General features: G+C 37.4%; 1 protein-coding gene across 1 annotated transcript in view; it reads left to right on the forward strand.

The window, feature by feature from the left end:
- c4 (complement component 4) overlaps positions 1-16,459 on the forward strand; it is a 36,277-nt gene that overhangs the window by 12,368 nt on the left and 7,450 nt on the right. Inside the window, exons 14-30 of the mRNA XM_059031253.1 lie at positions 257-406; positions 648-774; positions 1,007-1,078; positions 1,333-1,539; positions 2,084-2,198; positions 2,511-2,581; positions 3,454-3,593; positions 4,117-4,320; positions 5,713-5,761; positions 6,797-6,880; positions 10,440-10,643; positions 11,101-11,176; positions 11,552-11,708; positions 12,152-12,256; positions 13,136-13,304; positions 14,094-14,308; positions 15,324-15,479. Of these exons, the coding sequence (XP_058887236.1) occupies positions 257-406; positions 648-774; positions 1,007-1,078; positions 1,333-1,539; positions 2,084-2,198; positions 2,511-2,581; positions 3,454-3,593; positions 4,117-4,320; positions 5,713-5,761; positions 6,797-6,880; positions 10,440-10,643; positions 11,101-11,176; positions 11,552-11,708; positions 12,152-12,256; positions 13,136-13,304; positions 14,094-14,308; positions 15,324-15,479 (2,301 nt within the window). The remainder of the gene's footprint in view (positions 1-256; positions 407-647; positions 775-1,006; positions 1,079-1,332; positions 1,540-2,083; positions 2,199-2,510; positions 2,582-3,453; positions 3,594-4,116; positions 4,321-5,712; positions 5,762-6,796; positions 6,881-10,439; positions 10,644-11,100; positions 11,177-11,551; positions 11,709-12,151; positions 12,257-13,135; positions 13,305-14,093; positions 14,309-15,323; positions 15,480-16,459) is intronic.

The following is a 16,459-nucleotide window of genomic DNA, read 5'->3' on the forward strand; positions in this document are numbered from 1 at the left end:
GAAAAGGGTCCCTGTTACTCAGGAGACAGGAGTCATTTTATTTCCTTGTACACTTAACCAGCCCTAAAGGGTTTGATTAATTACGCATGGTATTAATTCTGAGCAGTTTTGCTGTGAGAGATGTTAATATGTTAATATATCAATTGTATTTAATACATTGTGCTATTGTTTAACATTCCTTTTCACAGAAAATATATTAGATTTTAGGGGTTTTGGGCCCAGTGTAATGTATACTGTATAACTTTTAACTTGACAGATACGAGTAACAGCCTCTAAAGAGGAATATAAACCAGCAGAAAAGGTGGAGTTTTTAATTGAAGCAGATCAGGCTGACAAAGTTGCTGTGGCTGTGGTCGACACTGCAGTTTATATTCTCAACAAACAGAATAAACTGACTTCCAAAAAGGTGACGTTTGTTTTTATATATTTTTTTATGGATAATGCAACCTGAACACCTAACTATAAACAAGTATTTAATATATTCTATATCTTTTGTTCTTATAAGTTTTGAGCTTTGTAATCTAAAAAAAAAAAAAAAAAAATCCTAAAATGCTTTTCCTAAATGCTGTATTATTAACAGTGAAATAAACAAAAATGCACTTCTTTGGTGTCTTCTAAAAATATTATGATTGCAAAACCCTCTGCAGATATTTGACTATATGAATTCCTATGACCTTGGCTGTTCAGTTGGAGGAGGTACTACCACTGAGACTGTTTTCCGTGATGCTGGACTGACATTTATATCCAATGAAATAACATCAGACCCACGTACTGGTAAACAAACAAGAATATATCTATTTTTATTCGTATTGGAACATCTGATATATATTTGATTTCTGATTTTAACAAAAAGAAGCACAAATGTTGTATGCTTCTATGTATGATATGCAACTGGGATGCCATTGAATGGGCAGTAAGACAAGTTCTTCTTTAAAGGTATTATATTTTGCCAGTCACTTAGTATGATTACAAGACTTAATGTGTTTTTTTCTTGACTTCAATTCAGAATACAACTGCAAAAAAGGAAAAGGAAGACAGAAAAGATCATTTAATTTTCAAGGCGACTTCTCCAAGTTTGGTAACCTGTCTTTATTTTGCATCACATTTTTCTTTTTAAAGCTTGCCAACGTTCTGAAAGTCACTTTGACATACCCACATTCTATTTCAAGTAATGTATTTAGCTGTTGTCTTTGAATTAATGAAATACTGTGTATTCTAATAAAAATCTTAACAATGTATTTCCTTAACCTCGCTAAGGACATCCAATTGAGAAATATTAACGATATTTATCATTCAAAAAAGTAAGAAGTACTTTTTCTATTTGGTTGACAGTAAACCAATATACAAGTAAGCCGTTGAAGAAATGCTGCTATGATGGGGCAAAGCTCAGTCCGATGAACCTGCCATGTGCAAAAAGACTCAGGAAGGTCCAGCACACATCAAGTGAATGTAAAGCTGCCTTTTTAAAATGCTGCGAACAGGCCAGCGACCTGAGGAAAAAACTAAAGCAAAAGAGGCTCACATCAAATTTAGCAAGAGGTAAGACAAGTATAAGTCTTTAGAACATTACAAATTTGAAACCAAGAAGGCAAATAGATTTGTTTTTATCAACCCACATACTCCTCAAGGACATATATCTAAGAAATGATAGATTAGCCAGACTAAATAATAACCCTGTACTCCCTATGTCTGAATTCCCTTCCTTGTCAAGGTCATTTTTTTATGCTGTACATTTTATACACTCATTCCAGACACAAGTAATAATACCATAGATACTTTTAATTAACCTCCAGGTTTTACCGCTTTTTTGATTGGTTCAACAAAAAGCAATAAGGATTCTCATAGGCTCAGACACACTGCATGTAGCTGTCTATCGAAACCTGCCTCAGACTGTCATTGGTTGGTAATATGCTTTCAAACTATTTCACTATGCAACAGAAATGTCGTCCTTTCTGAAAATGTACCGGTTCAGGTATATTAAAGCACTTTTAATACATTTGTAAGTGTTGCTACCTGTAGTCGTGTTGAGAGTAGTTTCAACAAAGACAAGTTCTCACAATGCCCTTCTTTTTTACTTTATCAGTGGCTGACAATAAGGAAGAGGATGTTTTTGATGAAACATCCATTCATCTGCGAAGTTACTTCCCACAGAGTTGGTTATGGGACATATTCGATGTGCCACAAACCGGAAAACTGCAGTAAAGTTCATATTTCATGGAAACATACTTTAAATTGTCTCTGAAAATAAACTCAAAGAACACAAATTGTGTAGAAATAAAGCTGAAATAAATTTCTCTACCTCATTCTGACCCACCATTGAGAATGATATATAGCAATATATTATTATTTATATACAATAAAATTATTTGTAGTTTTTGTAAAGCAAGGGTGTGACTGGAGTTATATGATGATGTTTGTCTTGGATAAAGATTTGTCTTGTGTTTTTTATTTTATTTTATTATTATTAAGAAACATTATTTTAGTTATTAACAAGGCATATGTTCTTTCAGAGTGGATAAAGCAATTCCAGATTCACTAACCACGTGGGAAATTCAGACCATAGGCATATCTAATAACAAAGGTTAAGAATCTATCTATCTACCTGTATCCATCTATCTATCTATCTATCTATAGTAGCCTATCACTGTAATTTTGCAGTCATTATGCAGTTTTCCTGTGCTATTTTACTATGCATAGTTTACCATGGTTTACATTGCTTACCTACTGTATGCTTGACTATGATTTCATTTACTATGGTAAACATTTATAAGGGTAAACCCTATATTTCTATATGTTGCTACAGGCAACATGTTATGTTTTCTTATAAACTTTACACCCCATGGGCGTTGACTCGGCAGAATCGGTATATACTGTATATATACCGATTCTGCTGATACCGATATATACTGATTCTGCCGAGTCATCGCCCATGGGGTGTGAAGTTGTGCAGCGTTGACTTAGGCAGGGGTGAAATTACAGGCATGCTTAAAATTCAAAGGTAGAGCCCAGCACACAGTCATTATAAAGAATCAAGAAGTGCAGTTAACATGTTTAATGACTGGTGAAATAGAATTCAAAGCTGCTGCAGCATGTCAACTGATTTGTCATTTGTCTTTTCACAAACAAACATTTAACTTTAAAGCTGGAGTCTCCAGTGCAAAACCACATCATGAAATACCTCTGTAGGTGAAAAATGCTTAAATAAATGTCGCTACATTTAAAAAATATATAAACACATTTAATTTTCAGTCCACTAAAATATATTTTTTACACTTTAATAAAATCCCTGTACATTGTTTTCTTGTAACTCTTGTAACTGTAGAAGATTAATGTTTGGGATATGCAACATTACAAAAAATATATATAAAAAATATATATTTTTTCTTTTTTAAGTTCTACGAATAACCTACGATTAATAGGCTTTTAACTATTTTTTATTGCGCCTCTTTTCAGGATTCTGTATAGCTGAACCTACTCAATTTAGAGTCTTCCAAGATTTTTTCATATCTTTGAAATTACCTTATTCTGTGAAAAGGAATGAGCAACTGGAAGTGAAAGCTGTAGTGTTTAATTATCAACCTAAAGCTTTAGAGGTAAGCCTTTTCCCTTGTTACATGACCTCAGTTTACAATGTTGAAAAGTAGATACAACAGGTTTGCCACTGTTTAAATAAATTGAACAAACCCCAGTTAATTTTGTACCTTAGTATATTTGTATTGCTCTAAACATTGAAAAAATGGTACTCAAGCACTCATACCATGTAAACAAATCTTACTGCTCTCACTTGACTATTACCATAGTGATTTTACTGATAGTGTTGATGACATTGAAATAGCTGCTGAGAGCTGCTGTTAAATTGCCCTAAATGAGATGTCCTGGATCTTTGCTATTCAGTACCTTTCATGGCTCATTCAAGCAAACTTTGCTATTATAGAATAATAATTTCACTTTGTATGTTTGAACCAGAACTGCTAAATTTGGCACAGGGCCCACCTTCTGTCCTTAAAGCAGACCTCCAAGGTGTGCAGGTGGCACATTGTTTTATTGAAACTCAGGGAAGGAAGGATAAGCAAATACCTTTTGTGTATGAGGATAATTCAGTGGTCTGCTTCACAGGTTACTGTTAAATTGAAAACCGTTGAAGGAATTTGTAGCCCTGGAAACGCAGATGCTCGGCAGACGGTGACAGTCCCAGGAAATTCTGCCGTGCCAGTTTATTTCAGTATGGTGCCTTTGATTATCGGAGACATCCCCATACATGTCACTGCATACGCCTCAGAAGACATTTCAGATGCAGTGGAGAAGAAACTTAAAGTTGTGGTTTGTACAATTTATTTTCAAAGAAATTTACAATCACATTATAGCGTCACAGCCAAAACTGGTGAATGGTAGGAAGCAGGCCCAGAGAAAGAAAAGCTGCAGTTTAAGCGCAGATGTGCACTTTTATTAAAAAACAAAACAAAAATACAACAAAAAGTTTTAACAAATACACAAATAAAAATATGAATAAAAATCACACCCAAGCTGGGCACACCCTGCTGCTCTCAGACTTTCCCTAAACTAACCTCCCAAACAAAGGATTTGGCTCCCTTTATATACCATGTGGCTGGGGGTTGATTGACCAAGTTAATCAATTAAGACCCAGACACATTCTGCACATGGATTCGGCAGGAATGGGATTTTAACCCGTTTCCTGCCAAACTTCAAAATAATTAAACTTTATTTACACAGCACACCAGTGTCATTCATAGATACAGAGTTCATAATTGGATCACCATTGTAAATGAGAAGATCTCAGCTGTTTTTGTTTACCTGGTTAGATAAAGGAATTGAATTGAATTGAATTGAATTGAATTGAACTGGACTGGGTTCCTCCTCTTTGATGTAGCTTGAAGACCGTGGTGCAATAATAACATGCTATGTGGCTGTTTTTTGAAGATGTGGATCAGTGATACAACAGCTTGGAAGCCCTTTTGATTTGTTGTGGTCTTGAACAAGGAGAAGTATCTGATTGGCTAGTTTATATCAGTAGACAGTTAAGCACCGTCTCATTTGTTCCTGTATGAATTTCAGAATGATCTTTCTTAAAATCATTGTTTTTAACTTTTTAAGGAAATACAACTTGCCGTATCACTCCTAGTTTAGATTAGGTCTTATTGATATCTTCCTATTAAATGCACCTTTATTCTGGTGTAGAACATGTCAGGGTTCAATTCAGGTGGATTGGGGCTTTCAATCAGTTCATTTTAATTATTCTTAGTATTATCTTATTTATTAATGATTTGTTTGATTTTTTAAAATTTAGTCTCAGTGTTTCTTAATTTCTATGAACTTTACTTTTTTACCTATTTTGTTTAAAATATTTAATTTTTTTTAGATATCTTTACCGTTTACTAAGGTTCTAGTTAGCCTTTCAAGGACCTTTAAGGGGCCCTGCAATCTGGATCATTATGAAGTTTGCCAAGAGGTCTTCCTTTGAAGTGAAGGTGTTAGGGCTTATCGTGCTATGTGTTGTTCTCCTTCAGTTCATGAATAAGTCAAGGAAACCTTTTGTTAGGAGACTAGTCAGAGTATCTCTGAATTTGTAGTCTTGATCTAATTACTTAGATTACTTCGTCTGCATGTTAATGAAGGCAATATGACCTACACCTTGGTTGTAGGAAATTATTACTATCTAATTTTTAATGTTTTGGTAATTTCTTTTGTCAACAGGGAGAAGGTGTTCTTGTAACTGTTCCAAAAGAATACAACATCAATGGAAGTGAGAATTTGCTTCTTAACTTTGGATTGTAAAGTAAATCTACAGCTAAGGCCAAAAGTTTTGCATCACCCTATAGAATTAACTAATTTTGCTTCATAAAGTCGAATGAAACCTGCTGAATAATGTTACATTAACATAATAAAACTACATATACTTAAGAAAAACTGACACAAATAGAAAAATGTGACATTTTAAAATTTAACATAAAATACTGTACCACTATTATGGCTTCCGGTAGACTTTTGCATTATCATTTTGTAGTTTTCTTTGATTACATGATGTTAAATAAAAAATCTAAAATATGTTCATATAGTTTATTTTGATATATATATATATGTTTATTTTTTAGTATGTCTCAATCCTAAAATTCTAAACTTGATGCGAAACTTTTGGAAATAGCTGTAGAGGGAAACTTTGGTAAATTTATGGTAGTTTTAGACACTGGAATTAGTCCATTCAACATAGGCTATATATATATAGACATAAGGGCAGCAGTGTGGAGTAGTGGTTAGGGCTCTGGACTCTTGACCGGAGGGTTGTGGGTTCAATTCCCAGTGGGGGACACTGCTGTTGTACCCTTGAGCAAGGTACTTTACCTAGATTGCTCCAGTAAAAACCCAACTGTATAAATGGGTAATTGTATGTAAAAATAATGTGATATCTGCATAATGTGAAATAATGTATAATGTGATATCTGTATAATGTGAAATAATGTATAATGTGATATCTTGTAACAATTGTAAGTCGCCCTGGATAAGGGCGTCTGCTAAGAAATAAATAATAATAATAATAATAATATATATATATACATACATATATGTGCTCTAGTTGTAGAGGAATAGGTGCCATTATATTAGGAAAGAATTGTATTGTGAAATAACTTTACTGCAGTATGTAATGGTAAAACATGGCTATGTTTTTGAGATAAAGACCAGTTGTTAGCTGGTATCTATTGTCCACTTCTCTAGTGTCATTTTTGGTTAGATCCTTGTTTTCCATGTCTACTATCTAACAATTTTTTTATTCACTTTTCAGAAACAGATCGTTTGACTGTTGATCTCTCGCCCCCTGATAATTCTATCCCAGGGTTAGAATCAGCCACTTTCCTCAGTATTAAGGGTAAATATCATAACTCAGTATTAAGGGCAATATCATAACTACACATGTTTTCAATAACTACAGATTATTATCAACAAAGGTTTTAAAATGGTTAACTTTAATAATGTGTCCTGTACAATGTTGTCAACAAACAAGCACATGTACAGTGGCTCTCAAATATATTCACCCCCCTTGGACTTTTCCACATTTTATTGTGTTACAACATGGAATCAAAATGGATTTAATTAGGAGTTTTTGCCACTGGTCAACACAAAAAAAGTCCATAATGTCAAAGTGAAAAATAAAATCTACAAATTGTTCTAAATTAATTAATCTCCCCTGATGCATGCTGCACGCTGACCAGGTGGCTGACTACACATGGTTCGGGTAGGCACCGCTGCATTAGCTGCCCCTGGTGCTTTGGTACCTTGGTGCACGCTCAGCCCTTGGTACTTTGGTGACTCGGTGCACACGGTGCTTTGGTGCCTCGGCCCGCATAGCACCTCGGTGCTCTGTGCTGTGCTCTGTCGGTGAACTACGTGCACGCGGTGCTCAGGGCTTCAGTGCACACGGTGCTCGGTGCACACGATACTCAGTGCACAAGGCATTAGGTGCGCATGGTGCTCAGTGCACTCGGCGCACACTGTGCTTGATACGGGCGGTACCCTCTGTGTCTTGGTACCTCGGTACACGCTGTGCTTAGGCGCTCCTGTGCTTGCACTCAGTGCAAGTCAGTGTGCAGTGCCCAGGGTTATACTACAGCTAGCATGTCGGTTCTATGCTTGCACGTCCTGCAGGGAGAACATGCCCCAGGAGGATGGGCATACATTGTGCCACTTCAACCCTAGGGGATGAGACGTTCTGTGACATCTGTGCGGCTTTCCAGCCCCAGGTGCTTCACAAAAGGCTTGACAGGGCCATGGGGATGGAAAGTTCATCCCCCCACCCTTCCTGCAACTGTCCCCTCGCCCCTCTCAGGGCAAGCACTGCGCACAGGCTCAGCCGCCACCCTCTCGCAGTCACTCCCCATTTCTACAGTCAGTGAAGTGGGTCAAACGCTTGAGACAGGCAAGGGGTATCGTGGACCTGAAGGCACCGATGGCACAGGTCCTGGAGCTGTTGGCGCGGCAGCAGACAGCAGCCACTCCGTCCGCAGTTCCGCCAGTGCTGTCCCAGTACCAGCCCCTGTCTCCCCCATGGGAGTTCACAGTGAGATGGAATCGTCGGCACAAACGGCAGAGGAGGAGGACCCGCTCGTATAGCGGCCTTCTGGAACGAGGACCTCCTTCCCCACTGAGATGGAGGAAGGAGAGGAGCCTGCACCCTCTACCGAGGCAGAGCCCAGCTCCGAGGTTGCCTCGGAAGCTAGTACGCACCCGTTTTCGAGCTCCATGTTAGCCCTGATGGGACATGCTGCAAACTTTTTGCAAGTCCCTTGGGCGACAGCAGCTGAACCATGCTGCGTCCCCCTAGAAAGGATGCCCTCCCTGAGTGGAGTCTAGATGTGGTACTGGAGGCTCTTACTAAGGCCCCATTTGAGCCTATACATTCCATAGAGCTGAAATATCACTCTATGAAGACAAGCTCTTTATTGGCCATCACCTCCGCTAAACAGGTCAGTGAGCTGCAGGCTCACAGTTTCTGTGTGCACAGTTCCTATATACGCATCTGGGATAATGGAAACAGGCTATCATTATGCACGCACCCTGCGTTCCTACCCAAGGTGATTACGGCTTTCCACTTGAACCAATCAGTGGAACTAGAGGCCCCTTCCTTTGATTCGGAGGAGGTAGGAAACTGAATTCTCTCTTCCTAGTGATGCATTGAGAGGTTATATATATAGGACAAAAGCACTGCATCCGTCTGACCAGCTGTTTGTTTGTGGACACAGTATCGACTGCGTATAAGAGGCCAGCCTACCCCCACCTGGGAGGTTGGCCGCGCATTCTACTAGAGGGGTGGCCACGTCATGGGCGCTCTTTCGAGGTGCATCATTGACTGACATTTGTACTGCGGTTAGCTGGGCTATTCCACATACATTCACCAGGTTCTGCCGAATCGATGTGGTAGATCCCTCTTCGTCTTCATTAGGCACAAAGGTCCTTGAGGGTGCACGCAGGCACCACCAACACTAGTTGGCGGTAGCGAGGCGTCCCTCGTATGCTGTCCACTCACGCTCCCTCGTGACAGCTCTGGTATACTTTCCCAAAAGGTTGGTGGTCGTCTTCGAATTGAACGGCAACGTTAGGTTACTTACCGTAACCCTGGTTCCCTGAAAGAGAAGACGACCACCAAACCTTGCGAGGTCGCATCACTCGCATTCGTGTTTCGATGCTAAAGAGGAAGTGGGAGGGGCCTATCGGCAGATCTGACACAAAATGCGCAGCGAATACCTACCTAAGGCAGGCATATCCCAAAAGTATTGGTTGGTGGTCGTCTTCACTTTCAGGGAACCAGGGTTACGGTAAGTAACATAACGTTTTAGTCCCATATTTTTTTTTATTAACATAATACTGTGTTTCAGTTCCAGAACAACTTAACATCAAAAAAATAATAATAATAAAATGCTGCCAATTTCAGTATTCTTGAATTTAGAACAGAATTAAAGAACTCAAATGGTGTGAGTTGCAGTATGCAATTGTAACATCATTTTGGTAATGGAGAGTAGTATTCCAGCAAAATGAATAAATAAATAAAAACGAATAAAATTATTAGTATTAGAGATTTAGAAAATATGAGTATTTGCATGTTTAAAACATTATTAAGTGCTTTTATTTTAGACTGGCATTACATGTTTCTATAATTTGTATATTGTCTATGCTAGCTGCTGTGCATCCAGTAGAGGCAATGCACACTAATTCAAATACTTTTACTGTTGGTTACGCTTAGTACCTAGTGGTAGCTTGATCAAAGGTAGTCTGTGAGTTTAAGTGTAGTGCAGCGTATTGATTATTATTATTATTATTATTATTTCAATTCAATGGCATGAAATTCCAAAGTAGTGACAAGAGGGCGGGGAGAGCAGAGGGAATTGAGAAGTTCCAGGATGGAGAAAGCAGGAATCCTGTTCACCAGCCTCGTCCTGAGGAACAGGGAGAATGAGAGAGGACATAGAGAGAGCAGCAGGGGTAACAGTACTTTCAGGGGAGATCCATGTTTCTGTAAGAGCCTAAAAGTCAAGAGAGAAAGATGAGAGGCGTAAGCACAGATGAAATCAGCCTTGTTGCAGGGTGACTGGCAGTTCCAGAGGGCACCGGGGCAGAGGTAGAGAGATCAGATTGGAAGGGTTAGAGAAGTGCTGGTGAGAGAATTTACATAAATGAGAAGGGCAAAGGATTGATAGATGGGAAAGCAATGAGAAGCTACAGTCTTATGCACATGTAAAATATTCAAAAACATTAATTTGTTAATAGCAGAAGTTAACTGCAATTAACTGCCAGCTCTATTACAAATGTAATGTCAGTATCCAGTGCCACCAGTCCTGCATCTTCAATGACCACTATATTCATTCTGTGAAGGAAAGGAGCAATAAGAACTGGAGCCTATGATTGTTCAGTTAATATGTCTTCCTCCCATACAGGAGGTGTAATGGGAGAATCTGTAGAGAACTGTCTCACTGTGGATGGCATTGATAAGCTGATCCAGCTTCCAACCGGATGTGCTGAACAAACCATGGTGAAAATGTCTCCAGCAATACATGCCATTAAATATCTTGATGCCAGTGAGCAATGGATATATCTGAAAGCTGAACGCAAAGATGAAGCCATTCAAATGATTCAAAGTGGTATGCAAGCATAATCTATTAATATTTTTAGAGTATACGTTTTGAGTAACTACAACTATATAGTACAATACAATACATGTGCAATATAGTACATACAATTTCCTGTTGCCGACATTGTTACTTATTTATTATGTGCTCATTGTTTACAGCAATATATGTTCAGGAAAAGTTCCAGCCTCATAATCACCAAATTGTGTGCTTAGTGCATGAGGTAAACTTAGGACACAGTGAAGGAGACGTGTATTTACACAGAGAGAGGTGAGAGTATGGAAGGGGTTACCTAGTCATGTTGTTGAGGCACAATCACTTGGATCCATTAAGACTAAACTTGACAAAGGTTTGAGGTCAATCAGCTATTCGGAACCAGATGAGCTTAGATGGGCCGAATGGCCTCCTCTCGTTCGTAAATGTTTTTGTGTTCTTATAAAATAGTAAACTTACGTTCTATTTTGATTAGGCTACAATAGAGTGCTGCAACACAAGAAAGATGATGGATCATATGGTGCATTCCTTTCCACCCCCAGTAGCATATGGTATGTCTTTGCCTTACTGAATATACTTCCATATGTACTAAATACATTTAAATGGACCGTTTACCGTAGTACATTTTCACAGCAGTTTTTCAGTTTCCAGTGCTTATAGAACAGTATGCATTTTCTGTCCTTTACCTAGTTATATACAGTATATATATATATATATATATATATATATATATATATATATATATATATATATATATATATAATGTTCCTTTCGATACATTGTCAAGCTGGTAATTGTAGCAGAAGGAATCCCTTGCAGAATGCTGATGCATGTGCATTACGGTGCCACAGTCAAAACGTTTTAGGAGTTAAATATGAGAAACCTAAATCAGACGGAATTGAATATTTAATTTTTTTTTTTTTTAGGTTAACTGCATTCATTGCCAAAGAACTGGTAAGAAGTGGAGATTACATAAATGTTGAAGATCAGTACATTCAACAATCTATTTCCTATATCATGTCAAAACAGCTACCAGATGGTGGATTCAATGACCCAAACCCTCTATATGACAGAACCATGCAGGTACTCATGAAATACTCAGTCTATATTGATCCTGTTGCTGAAACTTGTGTGAAATATTAATGAATTAATGCTATATCGTGTCAAGGCAGGGCAAATGGTGGCCCAACCCAATATTAGGTACAGATCGTAATAAAGTGGACAGACAGTGTATCACAGCTATATGAATCACATGAGATGTAGCACAGGTAAAGTAATATGTTTGTGGTAAGCACTACCAATCGAAATGTTTCCATTGTCAGCTGGGTTGAAAGAGGACTACATTATAAAAGAGAAGCAGGGAGATCAAGCAGCCTTCTAATACAGCCAGTTTGGTGAGATAATGCAGATAGGACTAGAGTAAATGAGCCATAGGTGTACTGGTACCCTTACTAAAAAATACACAAAATACATAAGGGTCCTGGCTGGGCCCTAGCTGAATTTCTTGACTGTTTTTCATTTTCCAGGGTGGAGTTGGAGGGGTTGAAGGTGATGTGTCTCTGACAGCCTTTGTGGTGATTGCAATGCATCACTCATTAAAAGCTCATACAGAAGTTCAAATTATACAAGTGGTAAGATATGATTTTTATTTTTTATTTGATTCTGTCCCAGAGAGTAGCATCTTTTTAAAAAAGGAAGAATACTACATGGTCTAGACTTAGATGCCATTAGTTTACTAAACACTATAACTGGTGAAAGAACTTAATTCTACTTTGATTTGTCATATGTAATTAGGTTTTAAGTCATTCTCAAAATGCATGTTTCTCAAAAAACACACTTCAGCAACTCCTATTGGTGAGGGGCTCTCGAGTCCAACAGATTTCTAAAATCCTGAATAAGGCTGCCACCTTTAAATGTGTAAACGCATCTGTTTAGTTTACTACTAATAAACATTAATAAAATCCTAAACTACAAACTATCATTCAGCAGTGAACACACGTCTGTGTCACTTTTCCGCAAATTTCTTTTGTATTACTTTGCAATTGCATACTATCTCATTCTGGTTCGTTATTAAACAACCTAGCTCACAAAGACTGGATGTAGATGTTTTTTTTTATATATATACTTGTGTGCCAGCACCAGTATGCAGGCTCCTGTTAAGAAACTATAGTCTACAATGCACCTGATGGGACCGAACTTCCTACCAAATAAATACTCAGAGGCTGACCTGTGGAGTGTAACCGTGCTGTATTATATCATGATACATTTTTAAAATACATATATATATATATATATATATATATATATATATATATATATATATATATATATACACACACCAGTACTTTTTTCTTGAAAAGGCCCCGCCCATCGTTTAAACAGTGCCGTTTAGTTTACTGCAAGTAGTTCGCACAGTTTACAAAAAAATATAAACATGGCAGCCTTCATCCTGAATCATTTTTCAGATTGATAATAGATAAACACCAATGGCAAATTTACTATTCTTTCAGAATAAAGTTATTGATGAAGCTGTAAGGTATTTGAAAGGAAAAATCATGTCCCTTGAACGGCCCTTCGCTGTAGCCATCACTGCGTATGCTCTGGCGCTTGTGAAGCCTGGAAGTGATGCAGCCAATCAAGCACAACAACGACTTCGAGAACTGGCTCAGTGTGATGAAGGTTAGTTGGGAATGGCTGCAATTCTTTATGAACTGGAGGTGACATCAATGTCAATCATGTGGAGTACATGAATCTAGAATCAATTCAATATTGCTGTCATGGTTTCTTGCAGTATATACTCAAAAAACTCAGAGCTTTCTACCACCAGCTAAGAAGCGACTATAAGCAGGACCTACCTGCTTAATGCTTATTGTCATTTAAGTAAAAAGAACAGACACATTAAAGTATTTACAGTTGAGCTGAGAGAAGCATCAGAATTTAACAGACATGAAAAGCAGTGTCAAGGGTAAGCCAGAGAAAGGCTGAGAGAATAAGCTTTTTATAGTCCAAGGACTCAACCACTATAGTGTAGATCAGCATGGTGTTGCACTGTAACATACAGACTTTAGAACACCATGGCTACATTTTAATTATGTGAACAATAACAACATTAAAACACACACTTTATAGCCACAGTTATTCAGCTTAATCTCATGAGAGTTATTTCAAAGAAAAAAAAATAGGGTTAATTAATTACATTTTAATTTACTAGTCTCTTTATCAAGCTTGTTTAATCAATACAAAACTTAATCAAAACAACCATTTCAAACTTGAATTTTTGAGTGGTGATAGATGAAAACACTGGAATATTTGGTTTACTCATTATATTAACATGGAACATAAGTATAGGATCATTAGAATACTGATACATTAAGACTATCAGCAAGACGGTTCCTAATCCTAGTGTGTTGTTTATATTTAATTACATTTTTAATTTGAATTGTTTATTTTTTATATTTTTTGAACAAGTCCAAACTATTTGCCATTGGCAAGCAAATGAAGATCTTAGACTAGCTGAAGAAAAGAGAAAGCAACGCGTACCCCAAGCAGAATCCATATCGGTGGAAACCACAGCTTATGCTTTGCTGCAGACTTTACTGGTAAATGATATAACCTACGCCACCCCCGTCGTCCGGTGGTTAACAGAGCAAAGGAAGAAAGGAGGGGGATTCCGTTCAACACAGGTATACATGTTTTTGTTGGAATTGGATGTCTTTAATGACTTAAAGGTGTTTGCTACCTTTATGTGCACTGTTTTATGTACCAGAACATGTTTTATGAATGTTCTTTTTTTGAAAAGATGTTGGCTGACACATGACACCAGATGCTTTAATGGACACACAATATAACAAAATATGGGCATAATACCAGCTCCAAATACATAATAAAAAACCTTGACATGTATGGCAGTAACTAAACAAAATAATCTCTAACTATCAGAGAAGGGCTTCTGTCTTTACCTCTTTAAATAAAGAAACATAAACTAATATTGCTCAAAATAATAAATACAAGTGGAATACTGAACTCATAGCATATTTTACCAACATTGAAACACGCAGTTTGAATAATAGATGAGACAGCAAAGCATTCAACAGTTGCTTTCCCTAAGAAAGAAAAAAAAGAGACACTGGCTCTGCTCCTCCTGGTGTTTTATACCTGTGCTACAGCTGGGACACTGATTGCTAAACTTCAGTGGAAGTACTCTCATCTATGGCTAATTCCCTTCTAAATGATCAACATAAATAAACATAAATAGACACAGACAATTTTACAAATTACTGGCTACTAGTGGCCATTGCAGGTTTTACAAGAAAATACAAACAATACATACATTTTTCCTAAACAGTTGACAGGGAACTCCTCACCTTGTCACATTATATATATATGTGTGTGTGTTACTAAGCGCTACAATGTATGTATTGCATCTTTTTAAAATGTTCACTTTTAAATAAAATTGCATGGATATTTATATGTTATGGTCCTGTAGAAAAAGACTGGGCCTATATTTGGTGTTTTTTTTTTTTCTTTTCAGGGAGCTGGGAGATCAAACACAGTTTTATTTTTAAATTAAAATGTATTTTAATACCACAGATACCACACAACAATATAGACCACACAAAGTTCTCCAGAAAGAAAATAATGTATTATAAATAAAAACTACACAATTTTCACACTTTTTGTTACTCTTTATAATTCTAGGATACAGTTGTTGCTTTAGAGGCCCTTTCCCAGTACAGTATTCAAACATTAGACACAGAGGACATTGATTTAAAAGTGGAGCTCTGCTTTGGGAAAGGCAAGAAGGATATTATACAACTGGGGAAAAGCAATGCATTAACACAGCCAACTATTGAGGTACGTAACATTGCATTTGCCCTTCAGTGGTGTCAGCATGGGTTACTGAAGTAAAGGATATGAAAAGTTGTAAAAGGGTTTCAGGGTATGCTAAGAGAGATGGTAGAGTGACAAGAGATTTTGGTTGAAACACCACAGTTCCATGCAGATCATAGAGATGTCACTCCACAAGGAAGCAGTTCCTTCAACACAGAAAAGCACCTGTGCTACCACAAAGATCTTGCTGCTTCACAAAAACTCTCTCAGAAGCCTCACACGAAAATGGTTTCCTTCCACAGTCTAGTGGTATCCAGCTAGCATGGTGTCCCACAGCAGAAACACTACTCTGTCTCGCTGGTTTCATATACAATAAAGCGGGTATTATAACCAATTTGTTTTTTACTTCTTATTTCTTTGTATTATTTCTTGTATTATATTCTCACTTCTTGTTGACTTCATGGGAACTCAACTGCTTGGTTTCTCCAAACCTACTTTTAAAACTGGTCTTGCTTTACTCCAGTGTCCCTGCAATGTCATGCCGACTAGCTGCCTGCAAATGCATTGGATCAACCTGACACCAACATTTCTTGCATTCACGGGTAGCTAGTGCCTTGGCTCCAACAGTGGACTCAGTAACATTCACAACGTGACTCGTGACACATTTGAAAGTCATTGAGGGCCATATCTATTAAGCAAGTAAATAGATAAGCAATTACAATGTTCAGTGATGCCCCACATACATCGCATCATAAAATGCTATTATCTTTAGTTGCAGCAATACAAACATTTCAACAATTAAAGGCACTAGGTTACTCTTCAAATAAACATAACTTGGAGGATGTTCATTGCAAAGCATTTGATAAAAACAGATAAATCACATCAAATGAAATGCATATTTTATATGGTGCCATTAAAAGTTGGAAGAAAGACATTACATATCCAAGCAAGATAGATGATGTAAGTTCAGTAAGTTTGAAATGATTGGAATGTTCTGTAAATCT

The sequence above is a fragment of the Acipenser ruthenus genome, chromosome 9, assembly GCF_902713425.1.
Source record: "Acipenser ruthenus chromosome 9, fAciRut3.2 maternal haplotype, whole genome shotgun sequence".
NCBI lineage: Eukaryota > Metazoa > Chordata > Actinopteri > Acipenseriformes > Acipenseridae > Acipenser > Acipenser ruthenus.